Here is a 22,684-nt window from a genome sequence, read left to right on the forward strand (position 1 = left end):
AGAGATCAGCATCAAGTCCCAAGATTTATTGGGAAAATATAGACACCTTGTCATAGATTCCAGCCTGAAAAACATTTTTTAATACCTAATGACAGAATGATAGCTATAGATATTGGAAGGCGCATTGAAGACTCGCCCCGAACAGCGTGCCGCCATCTTTAAAAAGTTAACTTTCCAGTTGCTTGCAAGTGAAGTTTTTCTCTTGTTGCTATTAAATGCAGACAGTAATGAAACGTGATACCTTGTTATCTTTAGCTGGACCTGAGATGTCCATCGCTGTATCATCTGTACACTGTGCTGTGGGTATTGACTGCAGCTGTATGTACTGACTGTACACTAGTGTCTTATTACCGACGGCAGCAAGCTGCGTATTTTCTGGGATCGATGGTGGTGTCTAACACTTCTGTTACACCTCATTCGAACAGATTACCAGCATTAGACATTTCTTTTTGCTCATGTCTTCACACCCTTTGAAAGCTTTGTGCAGATATTTCTTTATAAAAGTCACAATTTCAATAGAAAGCTGAAAGGACGATTGAACTATAGGGCCAATATAATATATATATGAAAGATAAAAAGACTTGATGATAGAAAGTTTCTCTCTCATTCTCTCTCTCTCTGTTTGCTTCTGTCACATTTTACTGTTTTCTTCTTACATGAACATATCCTTTGAAAAGAGACAAAGAAATAATGAATGCAAGTAAAACAAAGGGTATGATTGTGCTTATGTATTCCAACATTTCTGTGACAATGTCTAGCAGGGAGTCTACTTACTAGTAAAGAAACATTACACATTCATCACTTTACTGTTCTTACGACCTCTAAATGGAGCTCTACTCATTCAGTGGCTACTGTCACGTACAAATAAACATATATCTATAGAGTCTTCTTACAGAGGTCCCCTAAAGGTGCTACAAACCCCCACCCCCCTCACCCCAAAGCAAATACAAATAAAAAACCCTTCCTCCAAACTTTACAAAGTCCAGAAACACATAAAACTCAAACAACAGCACACAACATTTGACACGCAAATTTCGATACTACCTCAAGGTGACTGGAAATGAATGGTAAAGTCAACATCAAGTTTTCTAATAGGTGCTATTAAATTCATTCCTCCAAACTAACCTCCTTCTCCCCCTCCAAAAAACTATCTATATATGGTTCAAAAACGTTGAGAAACAGATAATACTCCAACAACAACAACATAGACGTTTGTCACACACAACATTAAATAAAACCTCAAGATGAACGGAAAATGGACGGTTAAGTCGACATCAAAATAGTCACTTTGAATGCATATATTTTCACACAATAATATCAATGGATGCTACTCTGCTATAATTCTATATATATTTGACTGTTCCACAATCTAATTATATTTTTCTATACATATCAAAATCTATCAAGACTTCATACAAAGGTTTCCAAAAAGTGCTACAAAGTACCTTTCCTACCTACACACTTCCACCTCAAAGAACAAAAAACAAAACAATAAAACACCAAAACCATAACTACTCCCTCTCCCCCCCCCCCTCCCCCCCATAAAAAAGAAGAAAAGATCAAATTAATTCTCATTGTCATTCTGTCTATGGCTTACAAAAGTTGAGAATCCTCAAAACAAAAGCACAGACATTTGTCACACACAACATTAGATAATACCTCAAGATGGTAGGAAAATGGACAGTGAAGTCAATATCAAAATAGTCACTTGGAATGCATAAATTTTCACACAAAAGTAGCAGAAGATGGGACTCTTCTATAAATCTATATATTCCGCATAGCTATAAAGATCTACTAATTCAAAATGTCAAACAAAGTATTTAAATTACAGCCACATCTTAAACTTGAAGAAGTCCTGCAAATCTGGATCATCGACGCTTTTACGATTTACGCCAGCGTAGACGTTCTTCAAAAGCTCCGACTTAAACTTGCTGTCCAATATTTCTACATACTTTTCCAGGCATCCTGCAAAGAGAGAATATTAATTGACAGGTTGAGAGATGTCTATACAAAACGAAAATTTTTGTTTTGTTTTGGACAGCAGCAGCAATTTTCCCTTTGCTGAAAGGAGACTAATGAGTGCATTCGACATACAACAATACTTTCACTTTGACATACCTGACCAAATTTCTATTGTAGCAATTTTGCAATGGATCAATAATAGTAACAACAAAATTGAATCTACGGAAATCTGATTAGCAAATTATTAATGATGGTATTTAGCACTAAATTGCACCTGACAAGTTTGGTTGACATCAGTGCAAACCATCTCCATGTTAAAGCATCATACTCATTACAAATTTAAAAAATGAAATCAGTTCATTTCATTAGTAGTATAACATAACACTAGGGTTGAACTCACAAATTATGCAAAGCTTGTTAAATCTACTTCTGAAGTACTGTAGGCTGAAACTTACTGGCGATACTTGTTTTCAAAGGGTTTGCAGAATTTTTTTATGGGTTCAGTGTTGTGTGCATTAATTCATCAAACTAATAAAAAAAAGTGGAAAGTTTGTGCTGATGTCCTTTCAGAGCAATGGATCAATCAAGCAGTATACATAAAGTGCTGATATCATGGAACACTCCAAAAGCGCCTTGAAAGAGAAAGGTTTTAAGGTGTTTCTTCAAACTGTTAAGTGAGTGGTAATGTCTGAGTTCATGTGGCATGGAATTCCATAAACGAGGGCCAAGTCTAGAGAAAGCAGGACCACCACGACCACTGTATCTATTGAATTTGAAGCAAGGCTCAATAAGGAGATTATCACGTTGAGAGCGGAGAGAACGAGTTGGCTCGTAAGGGGAAATGAGATCACACAAATATTGAGGTGTTTGCCCATGAAGGGCCTTCCAAGTCAGCAAAAGAATTTTGTAGTTGATTCTTTATTGAATTGGAAGCCCTGTGAAGGTGATATAGAGCGTCAGTAAAGAATGCAAACACCAGAAACTCACCTAGTCCCATGACCCTACCCCAGGCAATCATATGTCTCTCTAGTCTGGAGTCATCAAACTGTTCCTGCTTCATCAAGATCCTGACGATCTCTCCGTGGAGGTAGGCATCATCAAAGGTTGATTCTTCCTTGAAAGGATATTTAGCATAAACATCTACTGCTTTGAGAGGCTCTGTCTTGAGCAGACTGTCAGCCAACTCAATGTACGCATCGTGAACCTTACAGGGAAACAACAAAAGCAGAGTAGGTTACAAGAGTGTTTACCAAACTTTGAATAATTGTATCCTGCTCACTACATTGTATGCCACTTTAGCATTAGAAAATAATACCTATACGCTTTCAGAAAACGTAGTCTGCTACTCATTCCCGAGTGGATAAAGTTGCCAGTTATAGCACTGACCTAATCCAGGCTAGTCATGTTAGTCACACACAATGGACGGGAAAAGGTGCTTATGTGGTACCTTAAAACAAGCATATTGAAACTTGAATCAATAAGGATCGCTGATAAACCCAAACATTCTGATCTCACACAATCATGAAGTTGAGATGGGCAAATAGCTGCGAAAGAGACCTTCTTTTGGCATCGAATATGATGATTAGGTTCAATAACACATAATCATCACATTGTTAAAACTTTGTCAAAGTTTCAAGATTTTTTAAGCTTCAGTTCTTCCAGTTGATCAGAGTACCCAGACTATAAGATGAAAAACATCTTTTGGGTGGCTTTTTATAAAGTGTTTAACGGCAGGAATTTATTACCTGTGGTGCCATAATGATGACATCACCGTACAACAGCTGTGGCTCCTTAAAATCTTCAGTTTCCTTACAGAGTGCTCTAGCGAGACCCAATCGTGCAGGATAAGTCATCCTATTGAGTGGTGCGTTAGCAGGTACGGGAGTTGATTGAGGCTTGGCATCTGAAAGAGAGACAGTAAGGTATTGGCCAGGCACTTAAAAGGGTGTGCAGACTTGCCCACAAAGAAACATCTAATGCCGGTAATCTGACCTAGTTTCGAATGAGGTGTAAGAGAAGTGTTAGACACCACCATGGATCCCAGAAAATACACACACAGCTTGCTACCGTCAATATAATTAGACACTAGTGTACAGGCAGTACACATACAGCTGTGGTCAATACCCACAGCACAGTGTATTAACGATACAGCGATGGACATCTCAGGTCCAGCTAAAGATAACAAGGTATTGCGTTGCATTACTGTTTGCATTTTGTACAAAAACGAACAAACCGTCACTTGCAAGCAACAGAAAGTTAACTTTTTCAGATGGCCACATGCAGTTTGGGGCAGGTCTTCAATGCCTTAATGATACCTTAATAACTCCATCTGTATAGCATTATAATATATGCATTTTCCTGTAATGTTACTGTTATGTATGGGCAGCTTTGGTATCTCCTTCACAAGATAAGTTGTTTTGTCCTTTGTGCTGAACAAAGTTCTTTTTTGTTGTTGTGAATATTATTAAAATTTAATTTACACAAGAATGCAAATAAAAGACAAAGGCGAGACAGCTGAAATTTTTTTAAATTCTTGCAAGTGTGACAAAGGTGGGAAGGGATATCACTCACAGTCATTTGGTTTTTGAAAACGTTTTTCTGTAGATTCAAATTCCATATAACCTTCTTATTTGCTGTGGCTAGGTCAGTTTGCTTCAAGCATTACATAAAACATTTAATCAATGCAACAATTTTCAGAATATTTAATCTCCATCCTTTATTGATTGAAGAGATACATGGATCCATTTCAGCAAAAGACTAGTTGAATAAGAAATATAAGCAAACTCACGTTTATTGATCGCAAAGTAACAGACTACACTAATAAGACGCTTACCTTCAGGGGCTGGTTTTTTAGCCTCATCTGTAGCAGGCAGCTCCTTCTTCTTAGCCGATGTGGTCATCTTTGGCTGGCTTCCTCCTCTACTTACAGGGGTACCTTGAGCTGGAGCTGAGGTCTTCCCTCTCACAGGCTTAGCTGCTGCACCACCTCTTATTGCACCACCTCTTGTTGCACCACGCGAGGAACCTCTGACTGGTGTTTTAGCTTTAACAAGAATAATCGATAATTGTTTTGACAAGTTGATATCTTATTAGAGATGTCTTATTAGAGGGCCTTGTGGAAGATAAGCTATTGCTAAACGAGCTACCCTCTTAAAATAAAGTTTAAATAAAAAATAAAAATATCACAAAACACCGAACAGAAAAGTAGACATATTATCATATTTTAGTTGCATAATGCAATACAGTTCTCTTTACAAACAAAGCACAAATTGTCAAGAGTGTAAACATTTTTTAAACAATTAAACTCTAAGCTCCTCTATTCCTAGCACAGCTTCTCCTTGTCTTACATTCTTTGTCCTTTCCTCACTTTGTCTTAAGGTTACATTAACTATTTTATATGTTTCATAAACTCTCCAGTATTAAAATATATATATTGAGAAGAAAAAAGAAGCAATATGGCGACCTTTCCCTATCTACTCTCCTGTTTCTTTTCACAAAAAGGGGGGCTTTAAACAGTAGAGATATGATTTGATCTTGAGTATGTTAGGGGTGGAAGTTGAATATCTGCATTTGTTCTACCTCCTTGTAATATGAGTGACAGTTTCTCTGCTTTCACAGGTCATACCTGCTGTTGCGCCTCTGGCGGCACCACCTGTGCCCCTGGTACCCCTGTTGGTTGGGGTACCTCTGCTTGCAGGTGCACCTCTCTTTGTATTGGATGGTAACCCTGTACTTCCTTTACTTTTATCAGCTGCTCCAATCTTCTTGTCAGATTCCTCTTTTTTCAATCTCTCCTGCCACCATTCCTGTTCTGTAATAATATAATAGTAACAGATGGTCTATTCTCAAGTGACATTTATCACAGGCTTGGAGTGACCATATAAAACAGTTTTCTGAGTTGATATTGTTTTATTTGTTTTGATGCTAGTCCCATAACAACATAGTTACGTAACTCGCCTAATCAAGTTTCATATCGAGGTCAAATGGTCGAGTGAAAGTTGAAAATGATGGAACTTTTCCAAGTTAATAATACAAGTGATTAATACTAATAGGACAGGCCATTGCAAGAATGTCTGGGTGACAAAATATTCAGTATCACATGAGATCATTAAGTACTAAGGTTTTGATCTGACCAATCACCAAACTTATTTTGACTACTCTGCAGTTGGTTTATTAACAATTTCAAAACACTGCTAAATAAAACCAGAATATTGGAACTGTCATAACAATTGAATCATTTTTATTAGAAAGTATGATTTGCATCACTGATACCTTCAAATAGATCCTATTCTAGCCCCAACTACTGATAAAAAACAAAAAGCATTGATTATATAAGGGCCAAAAACTGACAGATTTAAGTCATTTGAGTTACTCTCAAATCTCACACCTCAAAATGCAATATACCAATTTGAAGTTTTATAGCAGCTGTGTTTGCAATGTAATCCCCCTCCCCCCTTCCCCTCCTTATTCTTTACTCCACATATGTACCTGAGTATAAAATGTATGTTAAATGTTGTGTGACAGCAGATTTACATCTAAATCAATTATTTTGGGGGAAAAATTGGGATAATTGGTGCCCCAAACTTATTTTGCAACATTTTTTATCATTATAACACATATTCATGTGTAATACTGTCATTGTGTATGGTCCCTGGAGCTAATTATGAAACCCTGATTTCTACATTAAAATAAAACTTACTAATCAGCTGTGTTGGGATATCTCCTCCAACTAAAAGCTTACTTGTCACATGTTTTGGGATATCTCTTCTAATTATAGCTTACTTGTCAGCTGTCCTGGAATAGCCCCCTCCCCCCAATCCCCTCCCCCCAATCCCCTCCCCCCAATCCACCCCAAATAAAGAATTTGCTTTTCAGATGTTCTGGAATAGCCCCCTCAAATAATAACTTACTTGTCACCTGTTATGGGATATCTTCTCTAGTTACAACTTACTACTTAAATTAAACGAGACTTAGAATCAGTTGCAGTTTGATTTGGATTCTACCTACTCATCACACAAACAGATGGAATACCAATGTGTAGTGTGATGAGTGGGTAGAAGAACATCTCCTCTAATAAGAACTTCCTTTGAGATGTGTCCTCTCTAGAGCAATGTGTCCTCTCAGATTTCGAATAAATGGAGGAAAAAAATATTTTGTCACAATAAAATTTTGTTAATACGTAACGGCAGTTTGTACACGATGTAGTGGAGTTCAACGCAATCACAAATATTCTTATTTGTTTCAATCGAAAGTTTGGCGAAGATAGAAGTTATGTAACCGATATCAAACAAGAATAGGGTGATAGAGGACACATTGCTCTACTCCGTGATGTGTGTCGCACTACCTAACTATATTTATTACTAAAGATAATTTATTTTAAACATTTCGTTAGTACGTAACGGCAGTTTGTACACGATGTAGCGGAATGTTTAGAATAATAAAGAAGTTATGTAACCGATATCAAACATTAAAAGAGTGCTAGAAGGGACTCTTCTCTGTCTCGTTATTGCATATTGCACTTCTTATCTATTCCTGTAAGAAAGATTATTAATTATAAACATTTCATTATTTTGATGAATTGTCTTAAATTTGATGTACAAACAATTATTGAGTACCACTGCACCTTCACCGTTGCTTATTGTCCGCTAGATAATTGATGGCGCTCTCCGCTTTTCTCCTTGTTGTCTGCTCTTATTGTCCACTACTAATGTCCGCTACTAATGTCCGCTACCTTCAAGCAGGTACCTGTTTTGGGATATCTCCTCTAGTTACAACTTACTTGACAGCTGTCCTGGAACATCTCCTCCAATAAGAACTTGCTTTTCAAGATGTTCTGGAATAGCTCCCTCAAAGTATAACTTATTTGTGAGTTCAATCTCTTAATCTAACTTACTTGTCAGCTGTCCTGGAATATCACCTCCAATGCTTGGTTTTCCTTCTTGAGCTATGCTTGCTCTGAAGGAGAGTATAGCATCTGCCAATCCCTTCTTCCCCTCGTCTGTGTTGGGAGCATTCTCATACATAGCTAATTGAGAGTTACCCAGCAGGTACAAAGCATAGCTATTGGTTGGTTGGGCTATAACACCTTTTTGACAGGTCTGAAGGACAGGAATTGTTAAAGATATGGTTGTAAGACTTCATGCTTACTAGAATTCAGAAAGTTTAGGGATTTTAACATGAAATAAACCAGTAAAACTATCTCATTTGAAGTACTCTGGCAATCTCCCTCCATGGAGGGTATTTATTGCTATGGTAACGGCAATAATATTGTGCCACTCACATCTCACTAATACACAGAAGCTGTCTGAAATGAAAATCTAAGAGTGAGGGGTGTGATAGTAGGACACTGGTCTAAAATTATATTGAAAGAAGGGATATAAAGTGCCCTTTTAGAATTTTTTGACAGTCACCATTATATGAAATTTAAAAAATATCACTGTTAATACTATTTTCTAGCAAAATTGGCTTGTCTGTTATCTTGATATAGAATACTGCTGAGGACTAATATTCTAGTGTTAACACTAAATGTAACACTACAAAAAAGTCTGACAATCCAAACTATGTTTTTTCCCTACAGATCGATAAATCCTTATAATTTTAAAATTTCAGACTTACAACCTCTTCAGTCGTTGGAAATGACACCAGCTCTCTTTCAGAACATGTGACATGCTATGAATGACAAGTCACACAATTAAAGCATATTGAAATAATTGATAACCACATGCATAATTCTCCAACATAGAATATAACACAGATGGAGGCATATCTTTGATATCTCGTCAGGGATTTGTGATGTATCTTACCTTCTCTTGTAGTTCGAGAACCTCTCGACTTTGCGGAATGATCGATGCTTGGATGATGGAAGATATGTAGCGGCATCTCTTGGAGATCCACTGAGCATTGCCAACCTCTTCTTCCATCATCATCTCCAAGAGATTGGTGTGAGCATCCAGGAGCAGCCACTGCATCGACTCGTACGTGTCCCCTCGATGAACCAGTCCACAGATGTTCTGAGAGGCCAGCAGACTGGCACTGAAGTAGAAAAAAGGATGAGATATAGAAAGAAGATTAGAACAGGACTCAGGAGAACTGCTATTTGACAAGATTATCATTACTTACTTCTGCAAGTATTTGACAGGTTGAAATGTAAGGCAGTCATGTGTATCATGAAGCTTGTCATATTCAGCAATGCCGCGAAAATATTAATCTATAGGGACAGAGAGAGGTCAGCTAAGAGACGCAGACTTTGGTATTCTTTAAATTTACAAAAGAGATTTTTTGTAGCATTATAGATATATTTTAACAGTTTATTTATTGGGAATAAGAAGAGAAAATTTAGGAAAAGGAAACTGTAAAACCATTATTACAGTATAAGTAAGGTCTTGGTGAACCTCACATTATGGAAACAAACAGAGTACTAAAGTTTGTCCAATGAACACCAAATACACAGGAAATACACTGCAAATTAATAATGGTTTAAGAAGAAAGTCAAATCTTCTGCAGTGTCGGTCATCAAAATAAAAAAAAATAAAAAAAATACATAGGAAATGCACTACGAATTAATAGTGTTTTAAGAAGAAAATCAAATCTAGCATTAGTCATCCAAATATACAACATTTCATGAAGCTTTATTGGTCAAACAATGTACCAAACCTCTCCTAAGATTGTGCAATTTACCTATGGAAAGCTTGTTTTGGTGAGATAAGTTTTTCCTGTGGAGATTTCAAGAGAAGTTTTCCAAGGTGAATAAAGGCCCTCAAGAGATGACTGTTGGTGGGTCGAAGCATATCCTCAGCATCCAGGTCTGAAATACTGTTCCGATAAAGTTGAAAATGGATTAAATTTGCAAAACAGTTAAGAAGTATCATCCTAATTTTCAATAACTGTGCAATATTTAAGACCAGTAATAAGGACAAAAATTGCATATTCAAGCATGAAAGCTAACATTTCTATCCAATTTTTACGAAGAGTAAACAATATGAATTATTTGCATTATGGAAACTGGTTGTGGACTACATTTATCCACCCATTGCCACCCTTTTGAGTATTTTTAACAAACTTACCTGCTAGGAGATTTTTCCTCCGCTCTTAAGATAGACAATCCTAAGATGTGTTCCACACCATCATGGAGGTAGTGTATAGCCTCTTTCAGTCTCTTACCCGGCCTCTCCATTTGCATTGATAATGCTAGTCCGAGGTACAGTCTACATGACAAAAGGAGAATAAGAGAAGATAAAACATATTAATGTTTCATCAATTTTATTTTAGCTGTATTGAGGATTTCAACATTAGTCACATACCAAACTTGATTGTTAGACCAAGCCTATTCATCCACCCACCCATGTAAACCAACTTGCTCACTCTCACCCACCCCCCTCCCCCACCCCAGCCCTGATTAAAATATAACAGAAACATATATAGAATGATGCATTCAAACCACACACCCCTGGAAACTGAGTCCTATTCCCCCAATCACCCAAGGAAAAATTATGAACAATAGCTTGAATGTGACCAAGTCCTGCACCCACCCACCCACCCACCCACCCACTCACCCAGCAAAGGTGGAAACAACTTATATTACAACACAAGAAGAAAGTATTAAAGTCAGATAAGCAACCAAGTCAGGCCAATCTTACTTAATAAAGTTAGAAAATAAAATTAAGCAACACCTTTGTCTGTACGACATACAGACAAAGAATACAGAATTCTGTAACATGAAAGGCCAATGGAGAATAATAAGTATTATACTGCTATTCTCCAATAGCTTTTAGAAGGTATAACCAAACATGCCTCTATATAGTTCATGACGTACATGACGTCATCGCATAAGACTTTATACAGCAAAGTAAGACAGTATGGCAAGATGTGTGATTAAAACAAAAATAAGAAATACAACTAAGTGTTCTAAGTAGTTTACCCAGTTACCTTACAATCGCCATAACAGGCTTTATGCTTAATGCAACCTGAAATCTCTCTATGGCTTCGGCTAACTTTCCTTGCAGTAGGAGCACTCTGCCGGTATGAAGGTTATAGGTGAGGTTGTTTTGCTGGAGAGATAATGCATCCATGTACTTGAGACAAGCCTTACCCAGCGGAGTCTCCTGATCGGAGGCGGCTTGAGCCGCCTTACCATCCTACCGAGAAATATATGAAAGGAGGACATAGCGAATAAAATGAGAAATCAAAATACGGAATGCTCAAATTTGTGTAAAAGCTAGACAAAATATGTATACATCATAGATGAAGAGGTTAAAGGAAGAGTTAAGATCCATCATGACATAGGGATTCTACAGTCTACACAATGGACATCAATAATTAGCTATGCTTCAGTATTTACAGTAGTATGCTTCAGTATTTATAGTGAGAAATCAAAATACGGAATGCTCAAATTTGTGTAAAAGCTAGACAAAATATGTATACATCATAGATGAAAAGGTTAAAGAAAGAGTTAAGATTCAGCATGACATAGGGATTCTATAGTCTACACATTGGACATCAATAATTAGCTATGCTTCAGTATTTATTGTAACTGATGATCAAATCAATTAATTTTATCTAGCAATTACCGTGTTGCTATGTAAACCGATTATCATAAACCCATCCCGTTTGGTTGGACATAAAATCTACGAGATATATTCCAAATTTATTCTTTTGTGAATTCTTTATACTTGAAATTTAACAGATAGCAGATCTGTTTAATTTCAGTATGGTGCATCATCTTTCTTTTCGATTGATTAAAACCTAGATCTGTAGCACTTAAAGGAAATATTAAATAGCCTACTAGCTCACACTGGCTGTAGATGAAACGTACAAGTAGATAAACTAACCTGAGTGGCTTGCTTTGATTTCCAGACATAGAGCCCCTGGACGTAATCAGCCTTCCCGGACTGACCAGAATCCAATAGGAATCGATATTCCTCATCTAGAGCCTGGAGTTGTCTGGAGAGGGATGGATTTGACCCACCTCCTCTTTGCTGACAGATGGCTTGAATGTCATCCTCTTTGGACGACTCCTTGGCGTTTGAATCCAGAGAAAGATCAGCAAACCCTTCATCAATGTCATCACTCTTTAGAAGGCAAATTAAAAGGTATAAAATAAGCAATATATGATTCAGAAAAGTTTCTTCTGTTGAACATGTTAAATAATGATGAAACACTGAAAGACAATGCATATATTAGAATATGTTGAAGAGATGAATAGTGTGCATCACCAACATTTGAAAATTATGTCATCTCCATTACAGCAAACAAGCACAAGGAATGAATAAAAAAAAAATGAAATTCAGGAATTAGTCTCACCAGTTTAATATCTACTTCCACCTTCAATAATGTAATATCTTAATCAAGTCATCACAGAGCCCATTGAGATATGGAGGGGGCTTAGAGAATAATGGATGAAGAATGGTGTATTTCTCATATTCATATTACTCAAGGAAAGGTGAAGAGGGCCAAAATGGGCCCGGTGACGTACTTGCTTGACATGAATTCTATAAAGTGTCAGATATGATAATCTGTAATGAATTGCAATATCTTTTTTCTCAAAAAATTGCATTAAATTTGTGCTTCCTTTCCTTTTCTATTCATTAGAAGTGAAAAACAAAACCCCATCTGTACTGATTACCTCTTTTGCAATGCCAAACAAGTCCTTGGCACAGTACTGTTCTTCAAGCACTAATCCTAACTCATAGTGCAGCTTAGGATCCTTTGGGTTCTGTTTAATAGCACATGAGATATTAACAGCTGCATCATGTAGGAAGTCTACTGGTGAACTCCCTGAGGCAAACTTCTTGGTTTGACCTTGAGGGTAAAAAAAAAAAAATAATCATGACATATGATAATGACATTTGTTCACATCCATCAATAACATAATTATTATTGCTTTATGCATGAATTTTACAAACTGATATTAGTTTTACATGATGCTTTATACCCTCCCCCTCATTCACCCCCTCCATCTGAAACCTGTCAGACATGGGTAAAATTATAAATAAAATTTAATTTTAATAGAAAGAGACATAATGAAATATATTTAAAATTATTTCTACATTTGTATTAATTTTTGTTTTGTGGAACAGCACTTGGAGAGACATGTCTGTTTTGAAACTGTAGTATACTACATAGTACATAAATATTTATTTATTGCATTCAGATAAAATTTATTTTCAAACAATGCTTTGAGGTTACCTTTCTTTGGCAGGGCATCTCTGTATTTCTTACATAACTGTTTAGCATTTTTCATCAAGGTTTCAACATTTTCAACTATTCCTGTCTCCTGCAGCTTTTTCTGCCAACTGTGTTCCTATTGTAGGATTGAAAAAACAAAAGTAGGTAAAACAAAAGTAGGAAAAAACAAAGGATGAATGGTTATAGGAGAAAATTGAAAGAAAACAACGTAACTGCTATGTGAGCTGGAGATGATCACCTTCAAGCATAAATAGTTGAACTTGTTTTTAAAACATTGCCTTTTCAACAACAAAAAAAAATGTAATTGCTTTGTATGTTTCGAATGGGTAGTAGTATCATTGAAGTGTTTGATGTTAATAATGTGGTACAACAAACAATTAATAATGTTATTGCAAATTCTCTCAATGTTACCACGTTGTAGTAAAAATGGCATACAAACATCACATATAAAGTCTGCTGCCAAGTTGTTCTTATCACCTGTTTGTTCACAGATTCACAGGTTGCTAAGGTAGACTACAGTTATTCCACGATAAATAGTGGTTATCAGCTGTATCAGTTTCTGTAGTATGTTAATGTACCTGTTTTGTAAACCTATGCGGGCATGGCATTTAGAGCAAAACCTTGCAAAAAATGACACAGCTTCTATATAGTCACACAGACAGAATTAAGTGCTGCACCAATAACCAGCAAGTTAACTGAAAGCGATGACATATCACATCAAATGACAAATGAAAGACCAGCACATATATGATTTTATTTCAATTTTTTTCCCTTTCATTTTCATGTAGTATATATTTAATACAGGGATACAGAATGTACTCTAATATTGACTATGATACATGCTGTGTAAGACCACTCAGCAGAACTCTGGCGGGAGAAATAACCCAAAGTTTTCATTTTTAATCAATATTCTCATGAAAATGCATATATAATGATTGAATGTGAGGTTCACTTTTTTTTTTTTCCCTTTTCTAACAGAGTAAAGACGGACAAGTGGAAAATGGGCACATTCGGGGGGGGGGGGGGGGTGTGAATTCCATTGATTGAAAAAATGTCAAGTTTCCTTACTTTCAGACTGTGTTTGATGTCTCTTCTGCTGTGCTTGCTACTACAGACATAATCCTTATGCCAATCTTCCTCGCCCTTGACAAACTTGCAGCTACACTCCTTACACGAAATAGTGTCCTAGAATATCAGAAACAAACAAATAAGACAATTCAGCAACAATTTTTTAATAACTCGTAACATCTGCCGATCATAAACATGGACAGGTAGAAATATTATCAGGGAAGAGAAAGGTAAACATGAATAGATCCCGCCACTTCCTGACGTAGGAACTGTAAATAGTATTTTACAAGAGAAAAATTTCAGAGTATGCAAAACTGTTACACAAAATTTCAACACTACATTATTCCTTTAATATGGGCATAAATGGTAGTAATTAGGGCAATCAGTATTTTATTAATCATAAGTTGCATGTAAAAAGATGAAATATGGCTTCACCTCTCTGTCCTCTAGAACCTTGGGTCTGAAGGTGCACTGCTGTATATGACTACCAAGTAAACTGTACTTTATCCTCTCCGAGCAGCCTGTAAGATCAAAATTAGACCAATTAAACATGTAAATTTTACACTTTGTGAACTCTATAAATGTTTACTCTTTCACCAACGAAATACAGTACTTATGCAAATTTGGATAAACATATATACTGTGAGTCTCGTAAACTAGGATGTGACACCGTTCAAATCTCTGTAAATGTTGGAAACAAATTTTCCCTTAGGGTGTTAGTAAAGACTTCTAATGTCTGAATCAAAGATTTTCTTTATTATAGGTATAAGGATTACAGCTTTTATGTGTTTTCAATACAACTGGTATGTGTTTAGAATTATCAATTATGTTAAACACATTTGCATGTGCTTCCAGCTTGATGAGCTAAAGTATCTTTAAAGGCTTTCCTAGGGGAGATGGAGCCTTGGAGAATATATCAAAGCATATATATCGGCAACAGGAAAACTAACTGGGAAATCATAAACAAATTTGAAAATAGCAAAACAACTTTTGCTGGAACAGGATGCAAGCCAATCGATTCTGTATTGTTAGATTTAGAGTGAAATACAAGTTATACTGTTATAAGTGAGAAATGAGAAATAAACATAAACTCAAATCGATTAAATTCATCAAAAATACTAATGATAAAATGTAAAAATAAATCGTATGCCCTTTTCCTTCCTTCTTGTTTGTCTTCTCCTATCTCTGCTGCTGCTTCTGGGCACAATTAAACCTGAGAGCAGCTTTATTCATTTCTAAATTTGTAGACTGATATTTCAAAACAGATGAATATCAAACGCTCTGCCTTTATCAGTAATTAAGGCTTTAATTAACAAAGTGCATTTTCATCCAAAGGGCACTCTACTTTAATGATACAGTGCTGAAGTGAGTAACAAATAACACATTTATCTACCTTAATATTAGCATTGGGAGTTTTCAGTTCTTAAACTAAATATTATCTTTTTCGTAAATAGATATGAGGACTCAGTTACAACTCGCAAAAGAGAGTACTATCAACACATTTTTTAAGTGCAGTTAAAAAACCTACGGAAAGGAGTGTACTTAAACTGTTATATTGTTCTTTGATACACATTGAGTCATTGAGCATTTTACTAACTTATAGTTTCGAAAATGCTTAAAAGCAGGTAACTGTAAAGCAAAGATTCCTTATAATTCCTGGTATGTTTTTGCTTGATGACCCTAAATTTCACTTTCATCATCTTCACGACCCTCCAGTGTTCATCGTTGTGGGTTTGGGAAGGGGCCTACAGGGAGCAGTTATCCCCATCCCCTGTGAGAATTTTTTTATACAATTAAGGGTACTTAGTTGCAAATTGAAGTTATATATTTTTCAAGCCTTTGATATAATTTATGTTTAAGATATTCCCACTCCCCCTCCCCCAATTATAAAATATGGGTCACCACCCCCATTTTGAACACCAGGGCTTTCAAATGAGCAAGCAAAGGTTGTCGCTCAATATATTGCATTGGTGAAAAAACAAATATCATGTTTTATGCTCTTCAAAAGATATATGAAACAATAAATATATATATATTGAATTCATTTTATTCAACTTAATTTTATACATATTGCATTAAGCAACAGAATATGTATACTGATCAAATCACATTATTTAGTTATTTAATTTAATGATATTCATTTAGTTGACTGATGGCACTCCACAAATACATCTAATATACTATCGTACTAAATCTTGTTTAAGAACAACAAACAAATTGTCAGTGGCGGAGCGTCCATACAGTCAGGGGGGCGGATGCCCCCGCCTGACGGACTCAAATGGACTGCTGGCGCCCTTTTCAGCTCTTTACCACTTTTTACTTATTCGCGATTATTGACTATTTTATTGCGCTCTCATCTACCTATTGACATTTGTCACATTTTGTTGGTGTAATTTGGCGATGACACCTATTTATTCTTCGTTTATTTGCCAATTAGCCAGGCCCGGTAAGAGTCATTTCCGGTGATCTAGGGAATATCTTTACTCAATTTTTGTTTGTACGCTACGCGCCAACCTGTGGTGGCGCTCCGCTTAAATAGTGTCAAAAGCGCCCCTACAGATCATTCTCGTGTTTCTGCGGGCTGCATCTACTGCCGATTTCTTGGGACTTGCTGGTTTTTATACACATCTATCAAGCCTTTATGATACCATCTGGAGATGAGTAATCAGTTACTTACCTCTGTGTGAGAAAAGACATAAAACAACTACAGCTGACATCTCTGTCTCTAGACCATTTTCGCCAACTTTCCAGTCACCCTCCAGGACTGAACTGTCAAGAGGGTCTTGTTTACATGTCCTTGTCAGCTCTTCGATGATTGGTTCGCTGAAGACGTGCTTGGGATCGGAGCCAGCAATACTCAGAGGTCTGTAACATGGAGCTAGACTGACAGGACATTCAAATCTTGTTTGGTGTTCTCTATCTGCAAACTCTACAGCATGACCTAACCATTGTTTCAGTAAAGTCACAGAATAAACCTAAACCAAACAGAACAGAAAAAAATAGTTAAAAATCCTGATTTTGTGGAAAATGGTGTAGAATTTATTTATGCATCACAACCTGGAAATTAAAAAAATAAAAGTAATTTAAATTAAGAAGTAATATAAATTTGATGGGATCTACAAGGATAATTTTAAATATTTATCACATAATGAAGATTCCTCTGTAGCTACTATTTCTCACATAAAACAGTTTACATTAATCACTATGCTCTCAGGCTTTCCAATTACAATTTTTTTTTATGTTTTATTTATTCACTTTTCCATTGCATTTTGGAAGAGGAAAGACAAGCATTGGCTAGAAACAGTTAGGATATGAATCACTGGTACAAATTCCATTCTATCCCAATCATTAGTGATGACTTTTAAAGTTAATTAGCAAACACAATTTTAGAATTACTATCGTACTGATTTTGTTGAGCCATCAGCTGAGGTTACTTCCAGGTTCACAGGGGTTTGACCAATATTAAGACTGATTTCTGCTAAGCTGGGGTCTTGACCATTCACTGTTACAGCTGTCTTCTTATCCAGTACTGATGGAGTTATCTTCATGGAACTTAAATGGTAAGGGACAGTGCCTTGAAAACAAAATGAGAGAATATATGTAAATGATGCATAATTTACACAAAACATGACACTATGAATGTTGCTTGTACTTCTACAAGAGACATCTAGTAAGATCACCACAACAATATGCCACTATAGAGCCTTTTACACAATTATTTCCTTCCTTTGACACCTGTGGAATTAATTGCCACGTCATTGATAAAGACATTTTTTCATGTTTAATTCCCATCAAATTTGGGACTTTCAACTTACTGGCTTTGTGAGCATATAGTATGAGAAGGTGTGTCACTTGCTTGGATTGCACAACAGACAGGATATATAGATAATGTCTGAATGAATTTGAAAATTCCATCTCTTGTATATGAAATAATAAAATAAAGAAAACACATTTATTAACAGGTAGGATATTATTAATCTTCCCACTTATGTATACCTTTATATCTTTTGTGTGGTAATAATATTCCTCGCTAGTGGCGTTGCCAAGGGGTGACCTGGATGTGGGGGTCACATGCCCTCCCCCAAAATAACCAGATAGCACCAAATTGCATCTTTAGACCCTTAATTATTTAAAACCATTATCCAAGCAAAAGGGTTAATTTCCATTTTTGTATAACTTTCTTATCTGCCTCAATTAAAAACATGAATATCGGACAGACTAAGCCTGAAAACTCTTATACATAAAGTTACTTCAATTTGCAAAATATAGCACCGGATTGTATCTAAGGACCCTTAATTAATTGCCCCCTACCCTAAGATCCCTCCCCCACGATGACATTCAAAAATAACATTGTGCCCCCCTAATTAAGTGCTGTGTCCTCCCTGTGCCCCCCAAGATTGAAATGTCTGGCGATGCCACTGTTCCTCGCAAGGCTTATTTTGACCTAAATTGATGGTTAAAGCAACAAGCAAACTTTCATACGGAAGAGAGTGATTATTTGTTTTTATCCTTACAAGTATAAAGCAATTGACTGGCATCAAATACTGGTACTAATTCTCCAACAGACAGCTGGATTCCACTGAGTGTAGCATCGCTAGCTGACAGTCTCTTGGCATCAATCTGGTAAATTTTAGTAGTACCATCTTCTGCAGTCACCTCAATCTTTATGACAGTGGTGTTTCCCTCCTTAAGGGATATACTCCTTCCACCATCATGATGCTAGGAATGAGCAAATTTGAACATAAAAACAGTCAATACAGTTTTCAACTTTTTCAAAATTGTGCCAATATTCTTCCATTAAAGCTTCGTGCCTAATTTCTGACCAACCTGTTTTCCCCTTTTGCAATCCTTGTATATTATACCTCCATTCAGCATAGAGTAAGCCTACTCTACCATCCTCCCTAGACCTAGCTATTCCATCTTCAGTCTCTTTTCTCTTCATGGGCACTTCTTCTTACAACTGGTCCATGACAGAAAACCAAGATACAGAGGCAACGATAGACAACAAATTGTCAAGTGGGAGCCTGTGAATACTCATTACTTCTCAATTCCTCACGTACCAATCTAACTTCTTGAGATTGAGAGGTTGTAGTCTCCCACTTTCAGTCATCAATTTTGTATAGGCCTAGCTGCTACCACTTTGGACATCTGATTGGAAGTGTTATACCTCCTCCCATTTGCCATTTATGTAACATTAGCTGACATTGCTAATCTATAGCTGGTTTGTTAGGCCGAAGTTGGTTAAAGTACACTTACTTTTACTTTAGGCTGTTAGGCTAGCTATAGGCCTGACAGAACTTTATGAACAATTAGCCTTGGCTCAATTTTAAATTGATATTAGGATTCAAAGTCTGTAGTGTAGTCTAACAAAGTAACCGTGACTGTGAGGGATAGGCTCACGCCCTAGCCTGGCGTATATAACTTCTAACGAGTAACGTTATACTGCTAGGCGATATCGTAACTCATGTGCTTACTAAAATTTGAGTTGAAGCATTGCTGTCACTTGTGAAGTAATCCAATGTCAACTTGTCAACATTACTTGCGACTGTTACTTTGTATTCAGTAACACTACGATCAAATTTAGGTTTCAAAACGCCTGGTTTTATGGTTAACTTTTCAAGGTCAGCATCATCCATATCTGTTGCAGCTTTCGCGTATCACTACCAATGTAGGTGCAGAATAACCTCACTGTTAGTGTTATGGGAGTATAACGTACCCGGGCCTGACATATATCACACTTTTGAATTACACGGGAAGTCTGACAATAAATGTTACTTTTGGTTCAACTCTATAGTCAGTAGTATTGAAATGCAATGCTGGGAGTGTACAAGGGACTTTGCCTTTAGTGAACTAGAACAAGCGAATTTGTTGTAGAATGTAAATTTACATTGTTAACATAAAGCAACGATTCGGAGTGTAGGCCTTATTTTTTAGTTTCTCATGTTTATTAAAAAGTGATATTGGTCACCAGGCCGGGAGCACATGTTATGACCATAGAAATTTTCATTTCTATGGTCATGATCGATCCTAGTCTGTGCCTTCAGTACTGATGGATGTAGAATAAAGAGAGACGCTTCACCATGGCAACCGCTTCAATTTGATATTATGGCGCGCCTTTTGTGCCATCTTTATTTACGTGAAATTCATTCGATGAAGGCTATTTTCGCATAGTTGTAGCCTTAATCCAGGTTCGAATCCCGGTGGAGGCTGGAAGTTTATTCACTGTTCTGGATTTTCCAACTCATTACGATTTCAATTATATATATTCATTTGCCTTTGTCGTTTACCTCCATTTCATAAACAAAAGTCTGCTCAATGTTTGTCTTTCGAGATCCGGCTTTAGGAATCACAAATGACTTCGAGTTGGTTAGAATCATATTTGATCACTAGAGTATAAGGCAAATATATCACCATAACAGAACTAGTATTGTTGGATACAGGTGACAAACGCCTACAGTGGAATTACGACCTTCCTTACCGGAACAGTGAAAAAACTTCCAGCCTCCACCGGGATTCGAACCCGGGCCTCCCGCTTTATATGCGGACACACTAACCACTAGGCTATGGACGCTGATTGTATGTCCAGAGGTTCGAAACCGGTAAGGAAGGTCGTAATTCCACTGTAGGTGCCTGTCACCTGTACCCGTCGAACAATACTTGTTCTGTTTTGGTGACTTTTTTGCCTTACTATATATGTGTGTGTGTGTGTGTGTATTTATACCCGAGTGGATAGTGATAGACTACTATACTAGATAGTGCTGGACTACTAGTGAATACTGCGTAGATAGAAGAAAATGATGATTTGTAATCAGCCAGAATTAGATTTGAAATGGTCTCAAATTTAACCTTCTAGAAGTTATCCTATATATACGTTTTGGCACCACTTGGCGCTTACTTATTTATTTATTTTGCGTAAACTGTTACACTGTCGTTTCTATACCGTACCATGATTTGGCTCCCTCTCTTATATTCATATACACATGGAAGAAAATAAGAAACATTTTGAGGAAATTGCGAAGTTGCTAAGGGAGATGTTTCATCGGCAGTTCCGTATGTATCATCAGGAGTAAGATTGACAGGTGCATATATAAGCAATCGCTGTCTTTTACAGGCAAGATTATGTCAGCTATCGTAACATTCAAGCAAAATAAACCAAGGGCAAGCATACCATACTTGTCTCCAAATATGTTCATTAGTTAGTCCAAGGGCAGAGGCAGTGAAGCAGCGGCTGTGAGATTAATAGCTGGTGTGGCCATATTATGTGCAAATAGAAAGCACTGTTTGAAAGTGGTTTTCATTGAAGTTACTGTTACTACGTTGAAAGACTTTATATCCAACACCTAAATAGATACAAAGTGTGTTAGTTATCTTATGACATCGGCAACCAAGCACGACACCAGAAAGAAAAGCTGGCTGTAAAGTTGTACACGAACACAAGCAACAGAAGTAACAACAACATCGAAGGACATATATCAATGAAGCCAGAACACCTCCAGGAATCGCTAAAAGTCGGTCATCGAATTTGCTTTGAAGTACACGTACTATAATGGTTCTGTTTAATGAAATTAAAAGTTCAAAATGTATTGGTCAAACTAAGTAGCAAAGTAAAAGAGATTGCCACGCCTGCACACGCTCAAACTTCGAGGTTTTATACTGCGCACTCTCAAACTTTTACAGGGATGGGCCGAATCTCCAAAATAACTCTTTTCACATTTTTTGTCAACTTTTAATACGCTTATATTGTTGGTCAACAAAGATGTCATTTAACGCCTATAACCTTTAACTCCATGATGCTATAGTTACTCCTCTATAAAATCATCAATTCGCCTCTGGCCCTTCCATAAAGGTTACCATAATGCTCCTATACTTTAATTATTCGGGAATATCGATGAATGGCTTGGGTGAATTTTAGTAATAAATAGCGTTTCCATGTAATTAATAGCTCCTACAACATTATATAGCTATCCTTTCTTTTGCTCCACATTACGACAAGGTCAACGCAAATCATATATAATTATACGGAAAGACAATAACAATGTCACAGTCTTCAAACAATTTTGAAGATTGTTTGCTCTAACCTAATTGTGTGTGTTTTTTCTCATATATGGTCAATCTTATATTCGTTTGATTTAAAAAAAATCAATATTATGATATTTAGTGTGGCTTTACAATTCAGTAAGTTCCCGAATGTCCATGCAGCTGAATTAAAAAAGTCTTGCCTTAATACCGTAATAACTCTTTGAAATCGTGATGATTGCATGCACTCGTGCTCCTAGAATGCAAAGTTCCATTTCCAAAACGGATGAAAATATAGTTACAGCAGAGTAATCTGATAAGCCGTTTTGATTTTTGTTTTTGCTTTGTTTCTTAATCAATCGACGCGGTCCGGTTTGATCTGGTTTGAAGATAAACCAAAGTACAATCGAAACGTCAGACATACATTTGTGCATTTGTAGATAATAGATATGTC

General features: G+C 36.6%; 1 protein-coding gene across 2 annotated transcripts; it reads right to left on the bottom strand.

Moving 5' to 3' along the window:
* Positions 1-1,751: 1,751 nt before the first annotated feature.
* LOC139971362 (uncharacterized) lies at positions 1,752-20,253 on the bottom strand. 2 transcript variants are annotated; one of them, XM_071977725.1, is made up of 19 exons: positions 19,689-20,253; positions 18,729-18,933; positions 17,619-17,788; positions 16,892-17,189; positions 14,650-14,735; positions 14,215-14,331; positions 13,147-13,261; positions 12,584-12,759; positions 11,790-12,029; positions 10,888-11,096; positions 10,026-10,166; positions 9,640-9,774; positions 8,766-8,994; positions 7,856-8,060; positions 5,588-5,773; positions 4,796-5,005; positions 3,708-3,865; positions 2,950-3,166; positions 1,752-1,965 (listed from the first exon to the last, which is right to left on the bottom strand). In XM_071977725.1, the coding sequence occupies exons 1-19, from the start codon at positions 19,848-19,850 to the stop codon at positions 1,826-1,828; spliced, it is 3,399 nt and encodes a 1,132-aa protein (XP_071833826.1). In that variant the 5' UTR covers positions 19,851-20,253; the 3' UTR covers positions 1,752-1,825. The 2 variants fall into 2 exon arrangements, with proteins under 2 accessions (XP_071833826.1, XP_071833827.1); XM_071977726.1 differs by lacking the exon at positions 19,689-20,253 and adding an exon at positions 19,471-19,612.
* Between the last annotated feature and the right edge of the window lie 2,431 nt (positions 20,254-22,684).

The sequence above is a fragment of the Apostichopus japonicus genome, chromosome 8 (assembly GCF_037975245.1).
Source record: "Apostichopus japonicus isolate 1M-3 chromosome 8, ASM3797524v1, whole genome shotgun sequence".
NCBI lineage: Eukaryota > Metazoa > Echinodermata > Holothuroidea > Aspidochirotida > Stichopodidae > Apostichopus > Apostichopus japonicus.